The sequence below is a fragment of the Brassica rapa genome, chromosome A08 (assembly GCF_000309985.2).
Source record: "Brassica rapa cultivar Chiifu-401-42 chromosome A08, CAAS_Brap_v3.01, whole genome shotgun sequence".
Lineage (NCBI taxonomy): Eukaryota > Viridiplantae > Streptophyta > Magnoliopsida > Brassicales > Brassicaceae > Brassica > Brassica rapa.
The window spans coordinates 182,770-205,110 of NC_024802.2; the positions used below are offsets into that span (position 1 = coordinate 182,770).

The 22,341-nt window shown below is 37.4% G+C and overlaps 3 protein-coding genes and 1 long non-coding RNA gene across 7 annotated transcripts in view; 1 reads left to right on the forward strand and 3 right to left on the reverse strand.

The window, feature by feature from the left end:
* LOC103832553 (cathepsin L-like) overlaps positions 1–14,387 on the reverse strand; it is a 34,213-nt gene extending 19,826 nt beyond the window's left edge. The window contains exon 1 of the mRNA XM_009108574.3: positions 2,757–14,387. The gene's annotated coding sequence lies outside the window, so the exon portion shown is untranslated. The remainder of the gene's footprint in view (positions 1–2,756) is intronic.
* LOC103832717 (cellulose synthase-like protein E1) overlaps positions 1–19,155 on the reverse strand; it is a 21,155-nt gene extending 2,000 nt beyond the window's left edge. Inside the window, exons 1-6 of one of the 4 annotated variants that reach the window (XM_033277761.1) lie at positions 17,646–19,155; positions 17,453–17,569; positions 17,169–17,381; positions 16,877–17,080; positions 16,532–16,757; positions 15,225–15,360 (exon numbers count right to left, since the gene is read on the reverse strand). In XM_033277761.1, the coding sequence (XP_033133652.1) occupies positions 15,272–15,360; positions 16,532–16,757; positions 16,877–17,080; positions 17,169–17,381; positions 17,453–17,569; positions 17,646–18,413 (1,617 nt within the window). In that variant the 5' untranslated portion in view covers positions 18,414–19,155 and the 3' untranslated portion in view covers positions 15,225–15,271. Of the gene's footprint in view, positions 1–15,224; positions 15,361–16,008; positions 16,341–16,409; positions 16,758–16,876; positions 17,081–17,168; positions 17,382–17,452; positions 17,570–17,645 lie in introns of those variants that run through there. The other 3 variants (XM_018653933.2, XM_033277759.1, XM_033277760.1) reach the window with 3 other exon arrangements.
* On the forward strand, positions 14,463–15,303 carry LOC117127428. Its single transcript, XR_004450440.1, has 2 exons — positions 14,463–14,768; positions 14,874–15,303. It is a non-coding gene; the product is annotated as an uncharacterized LOC117127428 (long non-coding RNA).
* A 267-nt stretch (positions 19,156–19,422) lies between the features above and the next one.
* Positions 19,423–21,928, reverse strand: LOC103832555 (phosphatidylinositol/phosphatidylcholine transfer protein SFH1). Its single transcript, XM_009108575.3, has 10 exons — positions 21,603–21,928; positions 21,479–21,510; positions 21,076–21,159; positions 20,925–20,978; positions 20,767–20,844; positions 20,612–20,665; positions 20,470–20,529; positions 20,284–20,379; positions 20,016–20,198; positions 19,423–19,948 (listed from the first exon to the last, which is right to left on the reverse strand). The coding sequence occupies exons 1-10, from the start codon at positions 21,655–21,657 to the stop codon at positions 19,667–19,669; spliced, it is 978 nt and encodes a 325-aa protein (XP_009106823.1). The 5' UTR covers positions 21,658–21,928; the 3' UTR covers positions 19,423–19,666.
* Positions 21,929–22,341: the final 413 nt, after the last annotated feature.

Here is a 22,341-nt window from a genome sequence, read left to right on the forward strand (position 1 = left end):
TGTAGTGCCTTCTTCAAGATCCTTCAACAAAAAAAAAACTTATAAGGTTTTAGATGGAACTAGGATAAGATGTCTCTATTTTAAAAAAAAAAAAAAATTATATATATAATATATATATAAATTCCAACAAGTTTTATGCTAAAAAATTCTTCACTCTCCTAAAAGCTCGAGATAAAGAGCAAATCGGAGTAAACATTCCGGCGACCAGAAGGAAAAAACGGCCGGCTAGGTTACAAGAGATGTCTCTCACTCAAACTAAAAGACAAATTAAAAAGAAACAGATGCTTAACTGTTGGAAAATTGTCATCGGATGGGACCAATTTCTGAGGTTGGGTGGGCTTTTCCTTTTTCTTTTTCGTTTTTTGTTGTTGGCTTTATAGCCTTTTCCTCCTCCATAAGAATAGACTTCATCATCATCATCTTCTTCTTCTTCCATTTCTTCCATCTGTCAAATCAGGTCGCTATGTCACATCAAAAAAGTATTTATAATGATACTAAATAACACAGATCTGACCGTAAGAAAGTTGTGTGTAAAAAATAAACAAAAGTCTAATCTGTAAAAAGCTCAATAACTTTGCTATGGAGATGATATGCTTCAAAAAATAAAAGAAATGAGGAGAAAAGAAAAACTATTCTACCTTCGTAACGTCACCTCAAACGGAGAAAGAAAAAAGAGAAGAGATATGAACAATGAACGTCACCAAAAATGGACAACAAGGAAAGGAGATATGAACTGTGAGCGACTGTTGTACTATTTATCAGCACTGTTTATTCGTGTACTCTTTTTTTTTTTCAAGTTTTAGTCCCTTAAGTTTAGATTTGTTTTCTTTCTCAAAAAAGTTTAGATTTGTTTTAACTAAACAAAAACTACTATTGCTTTATATTTGATCAGGTCCTGCAAAATATTTAATACTATTAGTTATACCCCCTATCCTCAATTCTCCCGTTTAACGAATTCTGATATTGTTGTCATTGATGACCGGGTGATTGTGGTCGAGTGGTAAGGAGACGGGGCTGAGACACCAACATGTTTCAGGTTCGATCCGCCTGCTGCGCGAAACTAAGTCACAATTATCCTGGTCACCCAACACGGATATGGGCCCATGCTTTAGGGCCTATTTGAATACCCGGAGAGAGGGTCTATCCGTGGGCTGCACCTCCCCTTGGGGATTAGTCTGGGCCTCTCCATGGGCCTGGAATACCTCCAGGTTAATCAAAAAAAAAAAAAAAGTTAGTTAAAAAAAAAACGTTTACAAAGGTCAATAAAGCTTACAGATAATTATAGTAGATAACGCGGTCTCCGCTAACACAAACTCAAAACAAACCAATCATAAAAAATTGAAGTTTTGCATGTGTCGCAATGTAGATATTTATTTTTTCTAAGAGATCACAAAAGGTGGTTTTCATTTGAGTTTATGGGACAATTTGTTGTTGGTAGTAGTCAGTTCGTTATGTGTTAAACTGTTAATTACATGTTTGATAATAAGTAAAATGAGGAAAGATAGTTAAAATCTGTATTGGAAACTTTTATTTTGCTTACTATTTGTTTGTTAAAGAACAAATTATGGCTCCTATTATTAAATCAATATTACTACACGTATGATGATTATAATAACTTTGAACCAATAATATATATATATATATATATCTATGTTACACATAATCAAACCATTATAATACTTATTAGCTTTTTGGATTCTTCAGAAAAGGAAAACTGCAACTTAGAAACAAATTGGCAAAAGACTTCCAAAAATCTGGATTTACACAAAGAATGTTTGGCATCAAATTGAACCCCACAAGATTATTATACTCAAATCACATTTTTGAAATCGGGACGTGCTACAACATACACGGATATTATCAAAAATATTTGAATGTGTATTCGCTTATTATTTAGAAAGGCTACTGTTGACAAAAAAAATACTCCGTATTTAGAAAGTCTTCACAGAGAGAAACTTATAAGTAATTACGAAAAGGTCATTTTGGTGAAGGATAAGGGGCGAAGCCAGTAAGAAAAATGAGGGTGCACATCCACTCATAATATTTTTTGAAAGCTACTGTATTTTCTCGCTAATGTTTATGTGTCCACCAAAAATTGTACCCAGTCATAGTCACTTTTGGATTCGCCCCGGATTAACAAATATGTGTCTTTTAGGTTAACTTTTGTATTTATCTCTTTGTTAATCATTTCGATTTCAAAGGGTTTCCCTATCACAAATTGGCAACCATGAATTGTTTGTTTTTTTTTCATAGAAAACGACACCCTTAAACCCTAGACTGACACTACTACTTTATTGGAGCCCACCTTAAACTTTTTCTTTTCTTTTTATTAATTAACAACCGTTATATGCAAGCCTTGTTTGAAAACAGATAGATATAAAATCTCACTCGCCTTGAACTATATATCTTCCTGATCAATGAAAGATAATCGTGTCTTATTACCCTTGATGTTAATGTTAGAAGCTGACATGTATGTATTTGATTAATGCCAATGTGGTTACTTTTTCTTCTTGACTAGTAAATTAGTCTAAGGTTTTAAAAAATTAGTCTGAGGTTAAATAAGAAAAAGTAACCTAAGACTTCTATATATAGTTAGTACACTAATTAATTTAATAGTCAAGCCGCCTGATATAGAATCTGATGTATATTTGGATTCATCATTCATGTCCAACAATGTTACTTGGTTATTTTTCTTTTGTCTAATAATCAAGGGTTAAGATTGTGAATAAACTGAAAACAAGATAGATTCTGCTCACAAGAGCTTATTGAGACAGAAAATGAAATAGCTTTAAGAAGCTTTATTGTGCAATGAAACTAAAGAAAGGAAGAATCTTTAGGCTTGTCACCAAGATAAGTAAGATTGTAAATGATTCATAAATATGAAAGGAGAGGCTGCATTCAACGCAGCCAAAGTTACCGACACTAACCATCTAACAACATATATATAGTCCTAAGGAACCCTAGTTACATGGTTAACAAACACTTCATATTGGATCATAATATGGGCCTTGGTGTGGGCTTTAATACTCTCCCGCAAACTTAGCTGCGGGTGAACACGAAGCTGCTGAGTTTGAAACCACAACCTGATTACTTGGGTGTACTTGTAGAAGACTAGTTGGTGATGAGGTCTGTAGCAAGTCTTGGACATGTGGACTGAAGGTAGAATGTAGCTGATAAGAGCAGAGCATATTTTCTTCTTCAAAGCCATATACAACTTCATATTGGCCTATACTTGTAGAGCTTTATAAACTCTCTCAGAGGTATGTGTGGCCATAACTTGGTATGCACTTGTAAAGCTAACGTAACTCTCTCAGAGGTGTCTTTTGCACTTGTAGAATTATCATAAACTTTCTCAGAGGTGCTTCTTACCATTCCTTAGGGTAGATACTTGTAGAGCTTCCAAACTCTCTCAGAGGTACTCCCTTTCTATTTTACTAAAGGAAAATCACCCACTGTCTTCATGCTTCAGGTGACAATAATGTAACTATGTCTCAGCTTTGAGTCAAACACCATGCTCCTTCTTTTGCTTACTACAAGCTAGCCTTCAACATAAGCACTCTTCTATCCGTTTGCAGCCACATCTTGCTCTTAATGTCTTCTTCTTAACCCAACTACTGTTTTTCATTAAACCACAATCTCAATGAATCTTCAGCAAAATAACTTCTCTTTAGCATTTCATCAAGCATCTGGTGTGCATCCGTCAAACCAGGAACTTTCAACCATAAATCCCATCTTTATCGAACCCAAAACAAGCCTATTCAAGCACCATTCCAACTAACCTCTTAATTCCAGACTTAGTCTATGCTAGTCATCATCTGAACCAGCCAACAAAGCACCGAACCAGCAATGTCCTATCAAACTATTACTACAAGGCAATACTCTATGTTCTGTTCTGTCTTAGAACAAAGAAATTACCTTGGATCGAGTACACGCTGGATTTTCTGCCCATGATCTCTGATTTTTTTTTTTTTTTTTTTTTTGATGTGATGTCACGGCTTCGCTCAATGCTTCACCAAATTTTCAAAACCCATCTCTTTTCTTTGTTGTATCTGGCATTGATACAAGCAAGCTCTGAGTAAGATGACCATAGTCTCCGACGCGTTACCACAACCCTGCTGACGTGAAGCTTTTGTGTGATGTTTCTTTAGACCCACTTTGCTTGAAGCTCCAGGAAGAGGACGACATGTTTTAGAGACGGAGACGAGTTGATAATCTCTGAGCGAGCTTGAACATAATTTCCAGATCATGAGATGTCTGATTTAGATAGAAGCCGAAAATAACTTCACTGTTTTAAACACAAAGGATGGAGCTTGACTACGATTTGGCTTCAACGGGTTCTCAGAAACGGCAGTGAAGTGACGACTTCAAAAATCTGAATGCTTTAGTGGGGATAGAGTAAGCGGAAGCTAGAAGAGGAAAAGAGATACTCCCAATAAATCGACTGAAGCTCTGCTACCATGTGAATAAACTGAAAACAAGATAGATTCTGCTCATAAGAGTTTATTGAGACAGAAAATGAAATAGCTTTAAGAAGCTTTATTGTGCAATGAAACTAAAGAAAGGAAGAATCTTTAGGCTTGTCACCAAAATAAGTAAGATTGTAAATGATTCATAAATATGAAAGGAGAGGCTGCATTCAACGCAGCCAAAGTTACCGACACTAACCATCTAACAACATATATATAGTCCTAAGGAATCCTAGTTACATGGTTAACAAACACTTCATATTGGATCATAATATGGGCCTTGGTGTGGGTTTTAATAAAGATAACCGAGTAAGTTGAAACGCAAAAATTGTGATTTTAAACTAATTTGGTACAAGAAACATCAAAATCACCACTGGTATAACAACAAACTAACCTTTTTTGTTTGTCAAAAGAACATTTAAATTATTATTTAACTAAAATAACATTTAAATCCTTGTAAATAAACTAAAATAGTTGCTTGGGAACAATATAAGATTACTAATCTTTATAAAAATAACGTTAAAATAAATAAAAACTATAATTAAATATCCAAATAAGAAAACTAAGGAACAAGGTTACGACAGTCTGTAATAGTAATATTCATTATAGACTTCTCAATAAAGTTAAATTACTTGTATAAATTTTAAAAGATTAACTGCAAATAGCTGTAAGTGTACTGTTAAAATTATTTACAAGGATTTTTACAGTAAAAGTACCAAACGTTACTACCAAAATGTCCTTTGGGGCAACAAGGACGGTAAACTTTAATTCGTCGTAACGAACAAGTTTTCTTATGTATGTGTAGGCCCCAGCAGAAAGGATATTCTCAAAGATCAATATTTGACCCCGAAAAGAAATATCCACCGAATCACACTCAAATGTCCTATCCCAAACCCCGGTATTTGCTCTCATATTCTTTTTTTTTTCCATTTTTTTTAATATATATATATATATATATATATCTATATATATATATGTATATATTTATAGAAATAAAATATGCCTAATATATCGGTAATCAGATACGGTTACAAGCTTATTTTGAACAAAAGTATCAAAGTCAATCTATTACATGCCTAGTTTCGTCCATCCACTAAACCCGACACGTTCCACTAGTTTGTTTTTCGAAATTCTTCGATATCGGTAGCCGTTCTCAACCATTGACGTTGATTCTCGAAAAAGTGAGGTTGTCTTCGTTGCCTCGGATGTCGGGAATTCCCTTGACGTCTCCGGAGTAGCTAGTTCCCGATGATCTCCACGAAGCTAGTAACCTTCTGTGTCGATGAAGCACAAGACGACCATAGGGGAGGATTCATATACCTGCCAATAGCCTTGCAATGCCACCAAAGCCGGTTTGTATGTAACGCCACACGACGCTTAGAACCGCATCCCAAACCGAACAAGTGCTCGCTACTGCCGCCTAGGAAACCTGCAGAAAAAGCGGGCTGGAAGCATCGTCACTCCCAATCTAGCTAGTAGTCTCACTACCTATAAGGAATATCAGGCACACCACCACGAGAGCATGAAGATCTAAAGTGGTCCTCGGAAGCGGCCTAGATCAAACGAAGACACCAAGGTGTGAATGACTCCCGAGCACAGCCTCGCCATTTGAAGCCCATGAGAACCAAAGACCATAACCTATATGTGAGAAACCTCCTCCGGTGTCAATGAAGAGAGGCTGAACCAATGAAGCCTTGAGACAAAACTGAACGTAAGCATGACCAAAGCCCGGAAATAGCTAGAAATGGAGCCGTGAAGATGATAACTGAAGAGAAGTGTCCATACGAGCTGTCCACCCGAAGCCATAGACGACACCAGGCTACTAACAACCCAAATCTTCACACGAGTCTGAACCAGAACAAAACACCATCTCCTCTGCGTGCACTTGTCTGAGACCCGCTTCCGTTCTAAGGAAGCAACGAAATTCACTTGGTTAAGGGACGATAGCTCCGAGCCACTCCGACGCCAGAGAGACCCTGAAGACTAACCCCCTTCGCCGAAAGAACCCAACTTGAACTCTGGTAGAACCAAAGACTCAAAATCAAGACCTAACCATGACCAATCTTCAACGACAAGACTTCCGGGGGAAATGAACTTAAAACTGATCTACCCACAAAGCCCTAAAATCCGACCATCCGCCGCACAAGCTGCTTCAGAGCCTCACTGTGAAGTCACCAGTAGCAGAGACGACACCAGATCTGAGAGGCTGCGCGCAAAGCTTCAAACCTGGTCGTAACCCTACTGCAAATCCACAAGCATATCGACACGGAACGCATAGAGACAACGAACATCAAACATCAAAGAGGAAGGGGGAGGGAGGGGCCCTCCGGCGCCGGCACATGCACTCACGCGCCGCCGGACGCCAGAGACTTTATTCACTTTTAATTAGAGCCCAAGAGAGAGCGGAGAGGGAGGATAGAGGAGAGAGAAACTGTTTGTTTTTTTTTTCCATATTCTTCTTTTTCCATATGGCCTAATAGTTGATTACCTAAAATATTCAAGGGAAATTTGGACTCATAACTATAACGGTCCATGAAATTAAGCTTCTATCCATAGCATTTCTTTGGCTAGGATACAATTTATATATTTGTGTATACTGGCCAAAATACCCCATCATGTGCGTGGAAAACTGTAGGCCCCACCGGCTATTTCGTTTCCCTAACCCCTGGAAACTGAAACATTTCAAAGTTTTATAAAAATAACAACCCGACAAAGACGAAGCAAGTTTGTGTTGCTTTTGGAGGAAAAAGGGTTCTCTATTGTGAGTCGCAAGTTTGTGTCGCTTTGGAGGATAAGGGGTTCTCTATTGTAAGTCTGTGTGGTATAGAGCGAGTAAATGGATATCAGAAGCTAGGGTTTACGAGGCGGTTGTAATCGACGGTGGGACTCGCGATTGAAGAGGGTTAACGAAAATAATCGAGGTACAAACTTAAATCGTAGCTGTCCAGTGTATCGGAATCATTAATTTAGCATATCCTTTTTCCCCCAAACCAATTCTGTTTACGGAACTTAGATCGACCCATTCCACTTCAATTTGCAGATCTGTGAAGAAGTTGTGACCGTTGGCTGAGTAGAGAGGTAAATTTACATAACTTTTGCATGCGATTTAAGTTTTTAAACGAGAGATTAATATCCAGTTACGCATGTTTGTTTATGTGTTTGGTGTCTGCAAATCGTTTCTGTGTTTGGTTGGGGTGTTGAAAGACAAGCAGAATAACTATACTATGTTAGATAAAGAATAGTATGTTTGGCGCGACTCCGTGTATGTGTGGTTATTCGTTTCCGTTGCATGCGATTTAATTAAGCGAATCTTTTGCATGCGCTTTTGTTTTTAAACACAGTCTGTAATATGTCACGTTTCGCGTGTTCGTTTGTGTCGTCTTGTGTCTGCAAATCGTTTCTGCGCTTGTTCAGAGTGTTGAAAGCGAATTACAATAACTATACTATGTTAGATAAAGAATAGTATGCAGTCTCGTTTCACCTTTCACTATACTATGCTAGATAAATAATAGTATGATGTCGTATGGTTACATGAACGGAGGGTTACACAGTCCTGTGCTATTGACTTGAATATATGTCTATTTGGATGGGTCTGTTCGTATAGTAGGCCTCATGTTGTGTCTTTGCAGGGAAATAATGGAAGAGCTAGGTTTGCCATAGAGCTTGTTCGAGACCGGATATGAACCGACGGGCCGAAAAAGAATTAACAACTATTTCAATCTGCGGTGGATTGAGATCGTAAAAGCAGCACTTTCAGATGCTCAACATGAGATGTTGGTGGAATCTCAATTTCGACAACTCATGCTAATGGGATCACATACATTTTCAGTTAGGTTTGTTCACCAGCTGTTGTCCCGCCAGTTGGTTACACAGAAGCTGTATGAGTTGTGGTGGGTGTTCGCAGGGAAGCCAATCCGATATGGCATTGAGGACTTTGCTTTAGTAATTGGACTCAATTGTGGGACACCTCCAACTGCGTCGGTGGCCGAACAGCGTGTAGCAAAAGGCAAAAAAAAAAAGAGAAATCCAAGGCGAAGCAATGCGGTGGAGATGGCCCTGTTTGGGAATATTTGTTTGGTAGCGAAAAGACGATAACTCCAGATTGGATCATATGCAGATTAGGCCGAAAAGACAAATACAAAGACGAGGACACAAGACTGCGTTTATCTCTCGAGAACACAAATGGAACAGGGGTTTGTGGTTTCTAGCAGGCCCATATACGCAGGCATTAGTGCATAACTTCCTGCCATCTATCCTAATACACTCTCCATTGCAATTTCAAGTCCCCTCCATGATTTTCAATACGAGACGTTGACGTGGTTGTCGTCTAACATCATTTTCCTTACTGTTGCGATGGTCGGGCCAATCTTTATTCCAACGAAACGTGATTGTATGAGCTCTCCAATGACTTGTGTCGTCGCCTGCTTATGGTAGTTCCTCCTAGCATCAACCGAGTAACAATGCCTCAGGGTTGCTTGTCTTATCTAAAAATTCCTAGTTCCATCAACCTTTGCCGCGTACACTCTCCAAGGACAGTCAATAGCAACACAAATAAGAACCATAAATGAGAGTGTGGAGTGCCTTGTCTTAAAGTGGAACTTCTTATTTATGGTATGAATTGCAATTTTGATTTTGCAGTCGGTCTTTGACTTGAAAACCTGCCCCACAAACAGATTGTCCCCTTCATATGGGACAGCTTCTAAAGCTGCATTTAGGCATGCAGTATAAATAGCGTCTTTGTTAATACTCGAATATATTCTATACTATATTTATATAACGTATAGTATTCCTATATACTTACCATTCTCCTCGGCGCTGTCAATAACAGGTGGCGCATCGAGTGCAAAGAGTACAGGTTTTGTGCTTTGGTCGTTAAGCAGGTCATGCAGAGAGTCTTGGAATCGCGTCCATGTGTATAGGCTACTTGGTTGTGCGCTAGGGGTGGGCGCAATAAGTGTACCTCCTTCTATTGGCTCCAGTCTGCTCTGCCAGATTCCTCCATTTCAACATCTTCAACCCCTCGATGCATAGGTTCCTCGAACAATCGACGCCGCACAGCACGACTACTTTCTCCATTTCCCCCATATCCAGATTTGGTAGTTGACATGAGTGGATGAATGACATCCGCACGCCAACCAACGATGTCCCCTCCTATGTCGATGGCTTTCCCTTTCTCTCGATAACTCTCGCGCTCTGTGGGACTTGCTAGGCGAATGATTGGCTCGCAAATGACTATTCCATTTTGTTTATGTGGAATAGGACACACCGGCGGTCCACCGAAACTCCCACTAACGTCATTTTTTTTTTGTGTGGACGTGTCAAAGGTGTGTCCGACATCGCAAAATCCACCCAATCGTCCTCAAACCCTTCTCCCTCATCTGAGTCGTCATCGTTTTCATTCCTGGCAAGGTTTTGATCTGTAACATTCGCATATGGGACTCTCGGCTCCGAGACGGTAACAAAGAGGTTTACTTCTTTGATTTTGCGCCTCATTTGGACAAATACCTCCTCCTCATGATCGTCTGATATGAACTGCAGTGTTGACCCATCACCATCGTCGATTTGCATCCACGTCGGATATTGGTATGCAAGTTTCGTACCCCGAGGCTGAGAGCTTCCTTCACCAAGTTCACTAATTCTTCTTATTCCAAACCCGACTTCAGGGTAATGCTTTTTGTGCCTTCTTCTGTTAGGGCATCGAAGATCCATTTCCCGTCATCCTCGCGGACCCAAGGCCCAGTTACTATCATTATGTTGTCCTGCACCGTCATCTGCATACGCACGTAAAAGCCAAAAAAATATTCTTAGATCGGTTCTTTCCATTATCCTTTGTAGCATAGAAACCTTGCTGCTTTATCTGATATTTAACGTTTATCGTTACATATTTAATCTTTGGGTTGAACCTTTATTATATAAAACAAGAGAACATCGCTTCATCTCATATGAGCCTTTTAAAATTAACTCCTTATATAACGTACCCTACATATCATATTCACCATCCCACCTACCAAAATCTGCTATCCTTCAGAACTTTAATGTCGAAACTACATACCTCTTCGCTGTCTCCTTTTGTTTTAACTCCTCTGCTGTCTTCTTCTTCGGACATTTTTAAACTTTATGTTTCCTATTTTTACCGAAAAGCAGTATGGAAGAGGAGATACAGAGATTTATTAGTAGCCACACGTTCCTAATGGACGAGAATTTGCGATGTTTTGAGTAATTAAGTGTGTGCTTATGATATAGAAGTGGCAGACTATTCTATTATAGGTTTGGTACAACTCTTTTACGCACATGCTCTTTTTCCTTTCCTCTGCCTCGACACGCACACGCGCTTCGAAGGTTATTTCCGTCACCTTTTGGCCCAAACCTGTCTCTTTTCCGGGCATGTACTGCAGCATGGGTATATTGTGAGTTTTTCCCCTGTTATAAATATACACCAAATTCTCCCAATATTCAAAGGTTTCAATCCAAAATATACATTCGCAATGATCCATAATTACAATATATTATTTAACTAAATGAATTCTATATCTTTATTGTTAATTATCAAGATTAATAAACTGTCTTGGCTCTTTTTTTTCGAACAAAACTTAGGTTCACCCCTAAGGTGAACCTTTAAATTCACCTTTCCTCTTATTACCAATCAAAATGCCACATAGATTATTAATAAAATAGATTATTTTAAAATAAAATCTAAAATAATTGAAAAAAATAATGACGCTCATTTTAATGACGTTAACGCCACTAACTAAACCCTAAATCTCAAACCTTAAATCTAAACCCTAAACCCTAAATTCAAAACCCTAAACCTTAAATATAAATCCTATACTCAAACCCTATATCTTAAACCCAAATCCTAAACCCAAACCGTAAACTCTAAACCCAAACCCTAGACCTTAAACTCAAACCCTAAATCCTAAATCCAAACCTAGACTCTAAACCCAAACCTTAAACCCTAAAGAAACAACATCAACATTAATCCAAACCTTTAAGATATAGGATTTGGGTTCAGAGTTTACGATTTAAGTTTAGGGTCAAGGGATTAGGTTTGGGTATATGGTTTGAGTTTAGAGTCTAGGATTTGGGTTTAGGATATAAGGTTTGGGTTTAGGGTTTACGATTTGGATTCAGGGTTTAGGATTTGGGTTTAGGATATAGGGCTTGGGTTTAGGGTTTAGGATTTGCGTTTAAAGTTTAGGGTTTAGTTAGTAGTGTTAGCATCATTAAAATTGGCGTTATATTTTTTGTTTCAATTATTTCAGATTTTTTTAAATAAAATTAATCTATTTTATTGTTTATCTAGGTGATATTTTGATTGGTAATAAAAGGATTGGTGAATTTAAAGGTTCACCCCTAGCCAATACTAGGGTGAACCTAAGTCTTGTTCTTTTTTTTTGATAGCCAATAGTATGGTAGTTATTTTTTGGGATCAAATTTAAGCAGATCGCATGTGATCTGAGAAAGGTGCTATAATCCTGAGGGATAATTTCATCAATAAAAGAAGTTTATATATTTTTTTTAAGTTTATTAAATCACAAAATCGTTTATAATGATTATTAGAATTTTAAAACTCTATAGTTATTGGCTAATAGATTTTAACATGCTCATAAAATCGAGTGTTATAGATTTGATGATTCTTGAATGATATATATTGTCCATTGGTATTCAAAATATTTGGGTTTTAGGGATTCTTAATTCAATCCAAATCTAATGTTATTGGAACTTGAATTTTAACATTCCTTATATATTAATTGAGAATTATTTAAAAAGTTATAACTTTAAGTTCGTACTAATTAAAGAAAACTCTGCTTAGGTGTCACTTAATTAAGATGACAATTTAACTTACGTGGGAGCTTAAAAATCAATTGAAAAAATTATTGGTCCAAAATCCAATTACTAGGAAACATTATATTAATCTAAAATATAAGAAGCGTGTATTATTTTTTTAAATAAAATCTACGGAATTACATATATGTGGAAATTAATGACTATGAATAATAAATAGAATTTGATAATAATTTTTGCATCATTCTTAATTTTTGTTTAATTTATCTCCACTATATAAAATGAACTAAATTGAAGTAATTCTAGGGGTGCCACATAGCACAAAATATTCCTAACCAATCATTTGTTCATGTAATCAAAGTTGTTAAGCTGTTGGGTCACGAATCTGTGATGCGTAATATGCCAATTTCTTTTATTGACCCGTTTGTATTAATTTCCTCTTCTTTACGGCGTCTACAGACCCTCCAAAACTCACTGTCTTCCCATTTCCTCCGTATAACGCCTGCGACGGAATCAAAGTTATCCTCCAGACAAATCGGTGTGTAATTCTCCACATCCCTCCTCTTACTCAAAGATATTGATGCCTCTTGAAGACCCCTTAATTAATCACTCAAATGAAATATCCCAGCTCTCTCCTTTCCGTCTTGAGACTATATATATATATATCCCAACCCAACAATCCCTTGCTCAGCAAACGCATCCCAGCACTAAGGCAAATCAAACAGCAGTCACCACCGTGCAAGCCATTCTCTACTTTTGTTTCACCACGACCAGAAGATTCCAAGTTGATGTTTAGGCTAATCAATTTCTGGGAAACTTCCATTAATTCCAAAAGAGGCATCCTTATCGGAACCAAGTACGTGATAGTCGATTTCTTTAATCATCATCATCCACAGTAACTTGATCGCTTTGGTTACAGAATCGACCGATTGAGAAAATATAAGAGACTTAGGCTCAATTCTTCATTGACTTCGTCATGGATAAGAAGATTAGGAGTGGTTATGGGAGTTATATAAGGTATTTTATCTATTGGAACAATGGCATAGGATTACATTTGATCTGAATACAAGCAGTGTTTTGTTATTGATGATGATCAAGAACCATTGATTTCTCAATTCATGATTGGAGATTTCTCAATTCATGATTGGAGATGAAACCAACTCATCAAGTAATGGCTCTTTCTTCGAAAATATAAAATACAAAAAATTCAAAGTTAAATGTGTTTTCGTTTGTGTTATCATCTACATATATATTTAACTTTGGATTGTTTGTGTTGAAAAGGATTACAAATCTGAAACCTGGTGAGGAACAAGAAGATCCAGAAAGGAGGTATGTGTAAATAAGAGTTTATGGTCGGATAACTTAGAGAGAGTGGTTGATGAGAATATGAAGATTGAAGAGAGAACTTGTAAGCAAGTAATTACACTTGGACTTATGTTCACTGACAAATCCCCATTAAAGCAAACCAAGCTTCAACGCAGATTTATGACATGGTGTTTCTTCGTATGTGTCTAGCTCAAGGCATCAATCATATATTGTAATTAGGTTGGGTGTATTGAAGAATTGAAGCATTATTCTTTTGTTTTGATTTTTAATAGAAAAGATAGTTATGTTACGATTTGAAGATATCTTTTGTGTTTCTTTCTTAGTGAAATTAAATTTCTATGATTTTTTTCTTCGATTTTAAATTTCACATACACTGAATCCAAAGTTACATTGTTGTCGGTACAACAGACATATACAAGTACAACCAATACAATTTACTTTTTAGGTAAGATTTGTCCGTGCACAAATAAACATACCCGTAGTCTGGTTTATCAGTCACCATTTTCAGTCCAATGTGATCTCTTTTATATAATTAATAGGCAAAGCCATCTGTGGATATGAAAAGGGTTCTAACGAGGTATCTAATGAGTATATCTAATGAATCTAAGGTTATAGGAAAACATGGATGAGATGACATGATCACAAGTTTTGCTCAAGTTTGCGGGATCAAAACAAATTCTAAAAAACACATGTACCTATCTTATTATATAAAGGAGTGTTTACCTTCTTCCTAGGCCCTCCACATCAGATTCCAGCTAGGAAAGTCGAGCAAGGAGACGGCGCCACGTGTCTGTTATTCAAAACGCGTCGTTTAATTTATGGAAAGTAATAAAAATTTATGGGCTTTCTATTTATGTTAAGAATTAAAGCCCAAAAAATAGACTTTACAGTCCTCATCGCTTACCATGCCGTAACTAGGGTTCGTCTTCTTCTTCTTCTAACACTTGGTATCTAAATTTTTTTTCTCTGTTATCTGTCAGCATCAATGGCGTCTCGAGTAATTGGATTACTGAAATCGAGTTGCAGAATCTCTTTGTTTGTCTCCAATCGCGTCTTATAGCCTTCTCTTCTAATAATTCGAAACGTTCTGAGTTATTCATCGCATTTATCACCTTATTAACTCCATAGGCAACATAAACCACTATCTGACTTTAATTGTGAGTTATACCTCTGAACTACACCTATAAAAATGTTAGCTTTCTTCACTTGAGCATCATCTTCTCAATCTGTGAAAACACTAATCTATATATTACCTGTGAAATGGCTAACTTATCAATCTTCCTTTCTGATCTGAAGCCTGGCCGAGGCTCCTCCACCGTCCAAGTGCTGTTGCTCAGATTCTGGAAAACCAGAAATGTTCGAGTGGGGGGGGGGGGGGGGGGGTGGGGAACTGATGTCTCTTGATATGCTCTTACTGGATTCAAAGGTAATTATGTTCTTAAACTCATGTTCAGATTGCTTTATGTTCACAAAACTCATGTTCAAAGTTTTCTTAAAGCGATGTAAGAAATGTTCTTAGGCTTATGTTCATAGTCTTCTTATGTTATTAAACCCATGTTCACAGTGTTCTCGGTACATCTGCAGAGAACTCTCGAATTATTTCTTAAATCTCTCAAAGACGTTTAATCTCAAGGTAAGACACCTATAGAGTCAACGAAAATGGGTAGATAAACTACATAAAAGGATACAAAGATTCAACCTTTCTGGATTTCTAGAGTTGTCGAACCCGAAGCAAAGGTAGGAGGAGCGATCTCCACCATGTCAGAATCCTTCGACGATCTTCCTGAATATTGATTCTTTATGCTTCGCAAAAAAAAAGTGATTCAAAGATGTAGATGATCTGGAGAGGAAGAAAGCATACCTTTTTATACTCGTAGAAACACCACCTCTCAGAAGATTAACACACATTGAAGTGGAAATCGTGGCTAAAGGAGTTAAGAACATGCTTAATGCGATGGATCTGGAAGAATTCGTTTCGATTGATGGAAGGTGTAAGGACTTGATAGAAACCCTCAACAAACTGAATCGTCACGCCGATTTAAGCAGATTCATCTCCTTTAGATGGAAGAATCAGAAAACCCTATAAATAGATCGCATAGCGGTAGCTCGGAGGCCACTGGAACTGAAAAAGGGGCCGCGTGACATGCCAAGAACAAAGCCCGTACACGAAGCCCATAAACATCCATACAACTTTAATTGAAACAATGTGTTTTGGACGAACAGACACACTTACATGCTTCGACTTTGTGACCTGGAATCCTATGTGGCGCTCTAAGTAGAGAGAAAAATGTGTTTTATAATAATATAGTTTTGATTTTTCTTAGTTTTTGCATGTTTTATGCAAAAATATTAAATAATATTTTTGGAGTATTATATTTACTTTTATGTTATTATATTATTTTAAATATTATTTAAGTATGAAACAAAAATATTGAAGATTAAAATGACCATTTTATAAAAAAATAATATTCAACTTCATAATAGAGTAATAGCTAAGATTACTCGGGGTTTATGGAGTGGAGTTGGAGAAAATTTTATTGGAAATGCCCTAAAAGACAAGCTGTTGCAAACTTTACAAAGGAGTTAACTGTCACGGTCACTGGCATCTTCTATAAACGAGCTTGTTCTTCTATAAAGCCACGTCCTTTGCTCGTTCCACCACCCACGTAACGTACCTCCGCACCACAAGAACTCGACTAAGCTATAAGCATTAGCTGCAACAGTCACGTATCCAAACGGGATAAACCACCACGAGCTCCAGACCTGCAAAGAGCAGACCGTTTTTTTTTTACCCAAGATTTAACAAAAACAGAGTAAAGCTATTATAGTTACCTTTGGAAACAGAGGAATGCCTTTGAGGAGACAGAGAGAAGTCAAAACAGAGTAAATAAGCACAGGTACTGAACTTGGAGCCCAAAGGCAATAGCAACAGTAACCAAGTATCAATCCTAAACCGATCTTCCCTTGGCCATACCAAACCGGACTATACACTGAAAGCAGAACCTGAAAGTTACCCTCTGACCATCTCCTTTGCTGCACTAGCATTTGATGCAAATTGGTCGGCGCTACACCGACAAAAGCTTTCTTTTTCGGGTTCAAGTATGCTGATTTCCATCCACGGCATTTAATCCCTAAACCGGTTATTACATCCTCTGCCGGGCAACCATATTTCACACCCATCTGTACATTGAAACAAACATTCTTTACTTTAGTTTTGAGTGAATGAGATATTCAAAAACCGGTTTGCGTCCGGATCAAGAAACATTTCGTAGTAAGCAAGTATTAATCACAGCTTTTACCTCCTTTCCCCATTGAGAGTTTTCTTCATAAGTGCAGCTTGCAAGAGCCTTAATCATCTCAGTCTCTGAAATATACTCAGATTCTTCTTCTTCTTCAACCTCTACCTCGCCATACTTTCTTCCGCAGATCACATCTCTTCTGTGAAAGCAGCCAGTTCCAATGTATAATGGACCGCCATTTCCATCTAATCCATTAAACTCCACCTTTTTATATTAAAAACATTCCAAAAACTTTAAAGCTTAGTTATAAGCAGAATCAATAATAATACTTCCTCTATATATACAAACTTACATCATATCCAACTCGCATCATGCTTGCATATAAATCATTCTTGGTAAGGTTCTCAAAACACTGCGGGAACTGCACGAAAGCAATCTTTTTCCCCTCTTTCTCATCAAGGAGGATGCAGAGCGCGTCGCGTGCTGACTTTGAGTTGTTTGAGTACATATCACAGTCCAAGTTTAGTATGATTCTCCCACATGTGATCTTCGAAGACACCCTTATCTGTGATAGAATGAAAAACGGTGTTACATTAAGAGATAGGAAGATGCCTTGTGGAACAAGTAAACTATTACCAATGCGTTCATGGATCCAGCCTTGAAGTGATGATGATGCTCTGGTCTCTTCTCTCTCGATAGATACACCAACGTTGGTACTGTTACTGTATTACCTTTTCTTCCATCTACCAAAATCTGATTAAAGGAAGCAAACACACAAAGATTCAGTTAGGTTGCTGCAGTTTTCTTACAGAACATAACCGTTACTTACTTGAAGAATGGTTCCATGGTTTCTGCGAGTAGCGTGAGAGTCCCACTGGGAGAACCCGTCACCGTACTTCAAACGCGCCTCATCTGGTATTATCCCGAGTCTCGCCGCCGTTTCAATCCTCGCCGCCATTTCTTTATACAACCTAGCCACTTCCTCTGTTTCAGCTGAATCAAAACCACTTGCCTTGCACGTCAAGTAAGCAGCAGGGGATCTCGGTTCAACGTTGAATCTTTTGCAGTACGGAACCCAAACTTTAGCAAACTCAGCTGCCTCCGCAAGAGCATAGAACGTGAGCTCGGAACCACCGTCGTCCGAGAGATACACGGCAAGTTTCTCCGGTGGGTAATCTAGAGCCGCTACGGATAAGACTGTGTTGACCACCATCAACGGCGGCTCAATCACCGGATCCGCCGTGCAGACGAAAACGTCGAGCCTAGGGAGATCGTCACCGTACCTCCGGGAGAGTCTATCGGTGAAGGTGAACCGCCAAACCGGGTTCCAGCGGGGAGATTGCATGACTATCCAGTACAAACCGAACCAAATCTCTGTGACTAGCATAACCAACCACACGAATCGAACTAAACCGGTCCGGTTCTCATCAACCTCTACTGGTGCGGTCACTCTGTAGAGCCAAATCCAACAGATGCAAAAGAAAACAGAGGCTGAGAAAACCCGGTACGCTATCACCCTTCCGGTTCTCCTCCCTGTGATAAAAAGCGGTTCGTCTTCGTGAACCGCTCTAAACCGGTCGTCTCCTTTTCTCATCATTGTAGAGAGAGATGAGTGGAAGGGGTTAAAGATAACAGAAAATGAGAGAAACGTATCTTATTGTTGGTATATGTAGAGAGAATTAGTGGAGGCAGTTGTTTTAGTGAATAAGATGAGACTTATCAGTAGAAAGAGATAAAAGGTTGAAGTTGATGTAGACTTTACCATATGAAGCTATTGTTGCTGAATAAGAAAGAAAGAAGACTTTTTAATATGACCCGATTTTTACTTTCCTATTTTTAACTACTCAAAAGCTATCTGTAACAATGGTTATTTTCAACAAGACTGAGATACTCACAAACAAGATGAAGGCAGATTTGCAATCTGTCTTATCTAAAAACAAATATGAAGCAGACAAAGAAGCTAGTATTCTCGCGCTATATGAACAACTCTATGAAACATCAGTTTTGGTCCCCAAAATTTTTAGTGGTAATAAACATATGTATGGACCTCCAAAATTATGAACTTTTTTTTATTGAAGTCATCCTTTAATTTTATTTTCAAAAGATGTTTATAGCCCCTGAAATCTCAACTCCAGTTAATTGATGGTGATTACCTGCCAGAGCCGGTGAACATGAGCATGACAATTGAAACATTGGGCTACAGCTCCCGAAATTTGAAGAAAATGTACATGAATATAGGCTTCCAAAATTGTTTAAATTTTGTTCAAATTCTTTACAAAATTGTTTAGAGCTCCCAATTATCAAGATACATTGGCTCTGTTTTCCCGTACAACAGTGTCATACAAGTGGGAGCAGAAAAAGCTGAAGCTAATGTTTTCTTGGCACATGGTAGGTGGTAATATAGTTAAGGGGCCGAGTGCACCCATGACCCATCATACATGGTTCTACTGAAGAATAATGAACAAACTGCAATAACAGACTTCAAGATAGGTACGACTTTTAGCAAATTGAGTGTTGGTGGAATCTTTTGCTGGAGAGGTAAATCAAGAATGAGTGCAGATTTTGTAGTCTTGTCACTATTAGCAAAAATAGAAAATGAGTTGTAAATTATATAAATAAAGCTTTTTCTCTATTTGCAAAATGAACATAAAGATCCATTCCTGAGGAAATTACGTTTTTTTCTCTCTTTTTTTTTCCCCAACAAAACCTGCATTTATCTGATGCAAGCAATACAGTCTTTGTTGTGATGCTCAACAAGTAGGAGGTGATTCTTATCTTAAAATACTTTTTCTCATAACTTCACTTATAACCAGAGAAAATTCCGGGTTTTTTTTTTTGGGTTCATCTTTATCAGGCCTTGTCATTTCCAAGCTTCTGGAACTCAGATTCTAAGGTGTCGAATATCTTGGTGCCTTCCGTGTCTGGCTCAGGGAACCTAACGTGGACCGAACCATGTCTGATCGGTGCACTAGACCCTTTAACCAGAGCCTGTTGATGGACATAGTCGTAAAGCTCTTTGTGGAAAGAGTGGTCCAAAGAGAAACAATTGTCTGTTGTCCCATTTGAGATGTGCCTACCAGATCCAGACCCTTCCCTTCTACAGAAATGTGGCAGAGACTCATAGTCCATTACCTGCGTTAGGTTGCACAAGAGTTAACACTTGCTGGTGGGCAAATGAGTTTGTTCAATCGCAGCTTACCTTAAGCAACTCATCTTTACCGCAGCCTTTCAGAACTTGAATCTTCTTCTTGGTTCTCTCTTGCAACAGAGGCTTTATGGTTTTCCAACAAGCAGAAAATATGTAGGGGACATTGACTATATAATATGTCTCTGTCTTCTCTGGGTAGTTTAAATCGTCAATTGTGGTTATAGCAGTCATTAACTGCGCAAACAAGTACAAATTATTATAGATAAATCATAAGCACGCAAATGTGAATTAGTAAAAGAACAAAGGTTAGATCAAATACCTTAATTTGACTTAGTGCTGAAAGCTTTAGACCAGACATATCCAAAATTTTCAAACAGGTGCAGATTGGTCGTCCCTGTTTCTTTGTAGCAGATGGCTGCAGAAAAGTAAATCACACAACTAATAAGATCATAAAAGTAGAGAAGGAAAAGAAAAAAAGCTAAAACAAATAGAGTTTTGGACTGACCAGTACTACACGATCTCGGTACTCATTCATTTGAATGTGAGACTGTATATAGTAGTGAACCTGAATGAAGGATTTGGTAAGAGAATCAGCTTTCATATTAAAGTATTTTGAGGCTAAAATGAAGAGAAAGAGAGATGCTTACTGAGGCTTTGTCATATGTGCTAAGCCCCACACCAATGGCAATGACAGGTAGACCCTAAAAGTTAATCAAACAAAACTTATTAGTTGGAAACAAACATGCTTATTAGAAAAGTCAAAGAAGAAAGAAACTCAAACTAGTGGTAGTAGACTTGTTACCTCCTTTGAATAACCAGAGAGACCGACAAGCTGAGAGTCTCTGATTCCTCTGTACAGCTCAACAGGAACAATTGGTTTCTACAGAACCAAAAAAAAAAAACAATTACAGGATAAGATGAAAGGGTCACAGAAATTAGATTCAAAAGCAGAAAACTCACATTTAGTATATTGTCAATCTCGTTTTGGGTCCTCCATTGTAAACAGTCGAGCAACTGTAACAAGTGTTAGTTTAAGCCCCCAGACCAAAAAAAAAAAGAGAGAGGCTGATATAAAAAGAAGAAATTAAAAAAAAAACAAAGAGATTGAAACCATTTGATGAGATTTGTGGACATTATAGTCCCTGGCCTTAAGGAAGCGCAACAAGGTCTCTGTGGGATACCCTTGATGAATGTTCTGCAAGCATTACACAACATTTTTTATCAATCATTTGTCTTTTCTGAAGCTACCAGTAGGTAAAGATCCAACTGAATACTCTGGATCAGCCCAGTATTGATCTTCTAACTACAGCAACAACAACTTCACAGATCCTTCTAACAACATTAGATCATATTGAATAAACCAAATGCAAACAACTTAGAGCATGATTCAAAATATAGATCCAGATCATTGCCGACATGACACATCTTGGTGGGGGTTCAATAAGCAAAAGATGTTGGAGTTGTTTAATCATTATCCTGAGGCATCTAAAGAGAAAGCAAGTGAAATTACTAACCCGATACGACTCCCTCAGTGATTCATCATCAACTGTCCATACCAGAAAAAAAATGAAATTAGCTTTAACAAAAAAAGATTTAGGAATTTGAACAAAAGATGAAGAAACCGAAAGAAGCAGAGACCATCTTCCATTAAAGTACGTAATTGCTTGACTGCTTCCTCACTAGCAGTTCCCATTTTTCTCTCTAGAGAGATCTCAGCTCAGATGTGAAGGAAAAAAATCTTAAAGAGTGTAAAAGCTCTGATCTTAATAGTTCCTCTCTAGAAGGAAGTGAAGTGAGAGAAAGATTTTTTTTTTTAACTTTTTTGAGAGAGAGAGAGAGAGAAACTCTATAAGCTATGTCTTCTTCTTCTTCTTAAGCATTCATTCTTCTCTGGTTAGTTAGAAACACATCATCTCTTCTTGTCCTAATAAATAAGAAAAGAAGCAGAAGAAGAGATGCAGATTTCTTTTATGTATATTTATTACTTCGTCTGGTTTGAAATATTATATATTTTAGATCTTTTATATATTTTAATAAAACACATTAAATTTACATAAATTTTTGTGATTATATTTTTTTATAATTTAAAAAAAATAAAAATCTAATAAATACAATTAAATTTTTGAAAATTTGCAAATAATTAATAAAACATATATCAAAAATACAAAAAATATTTTTTTTAAATAAAAATTTTCTCTAAACATTTTATTATTCTCTTCGCATGCCTCTTTTACCATTTTCTCTTTAATGTCAAATAAATTTTAGCATTAGTAATGCTTTCACTTCCATTTTCCTCAAACTTTACTTAATTTTGATTCCACCTAATATATTCTCTCCCGAAATTAATCTACGTAATTTAATGACATTTTTGCACATG

Bases quoted from the DNA above. Each gene is read 5' to 3' on its own strand.
- LOC103832555 (XM_009108575.3), bottom strand. From the start codon at position 21,657: ATGGGAACTGCTAGTGAGGAAGCAGTCAAGCAATTACGTACTTTAATG. The intron at 20,199-20,283 runs GTATTTGATCTA...TTGTTTGCGCAG, and splicing joins CAGCACTAAGTCAAATTAAG to TTAATGACTGCTATAACCAC. The intron at 19,949-20,015 runs GTAAGCTGCGAT...AACCTAACGCAG, and splicing joins GTAAAGATGAGTTGCTTAAG to GTAATGGACTATGAGTCTCT.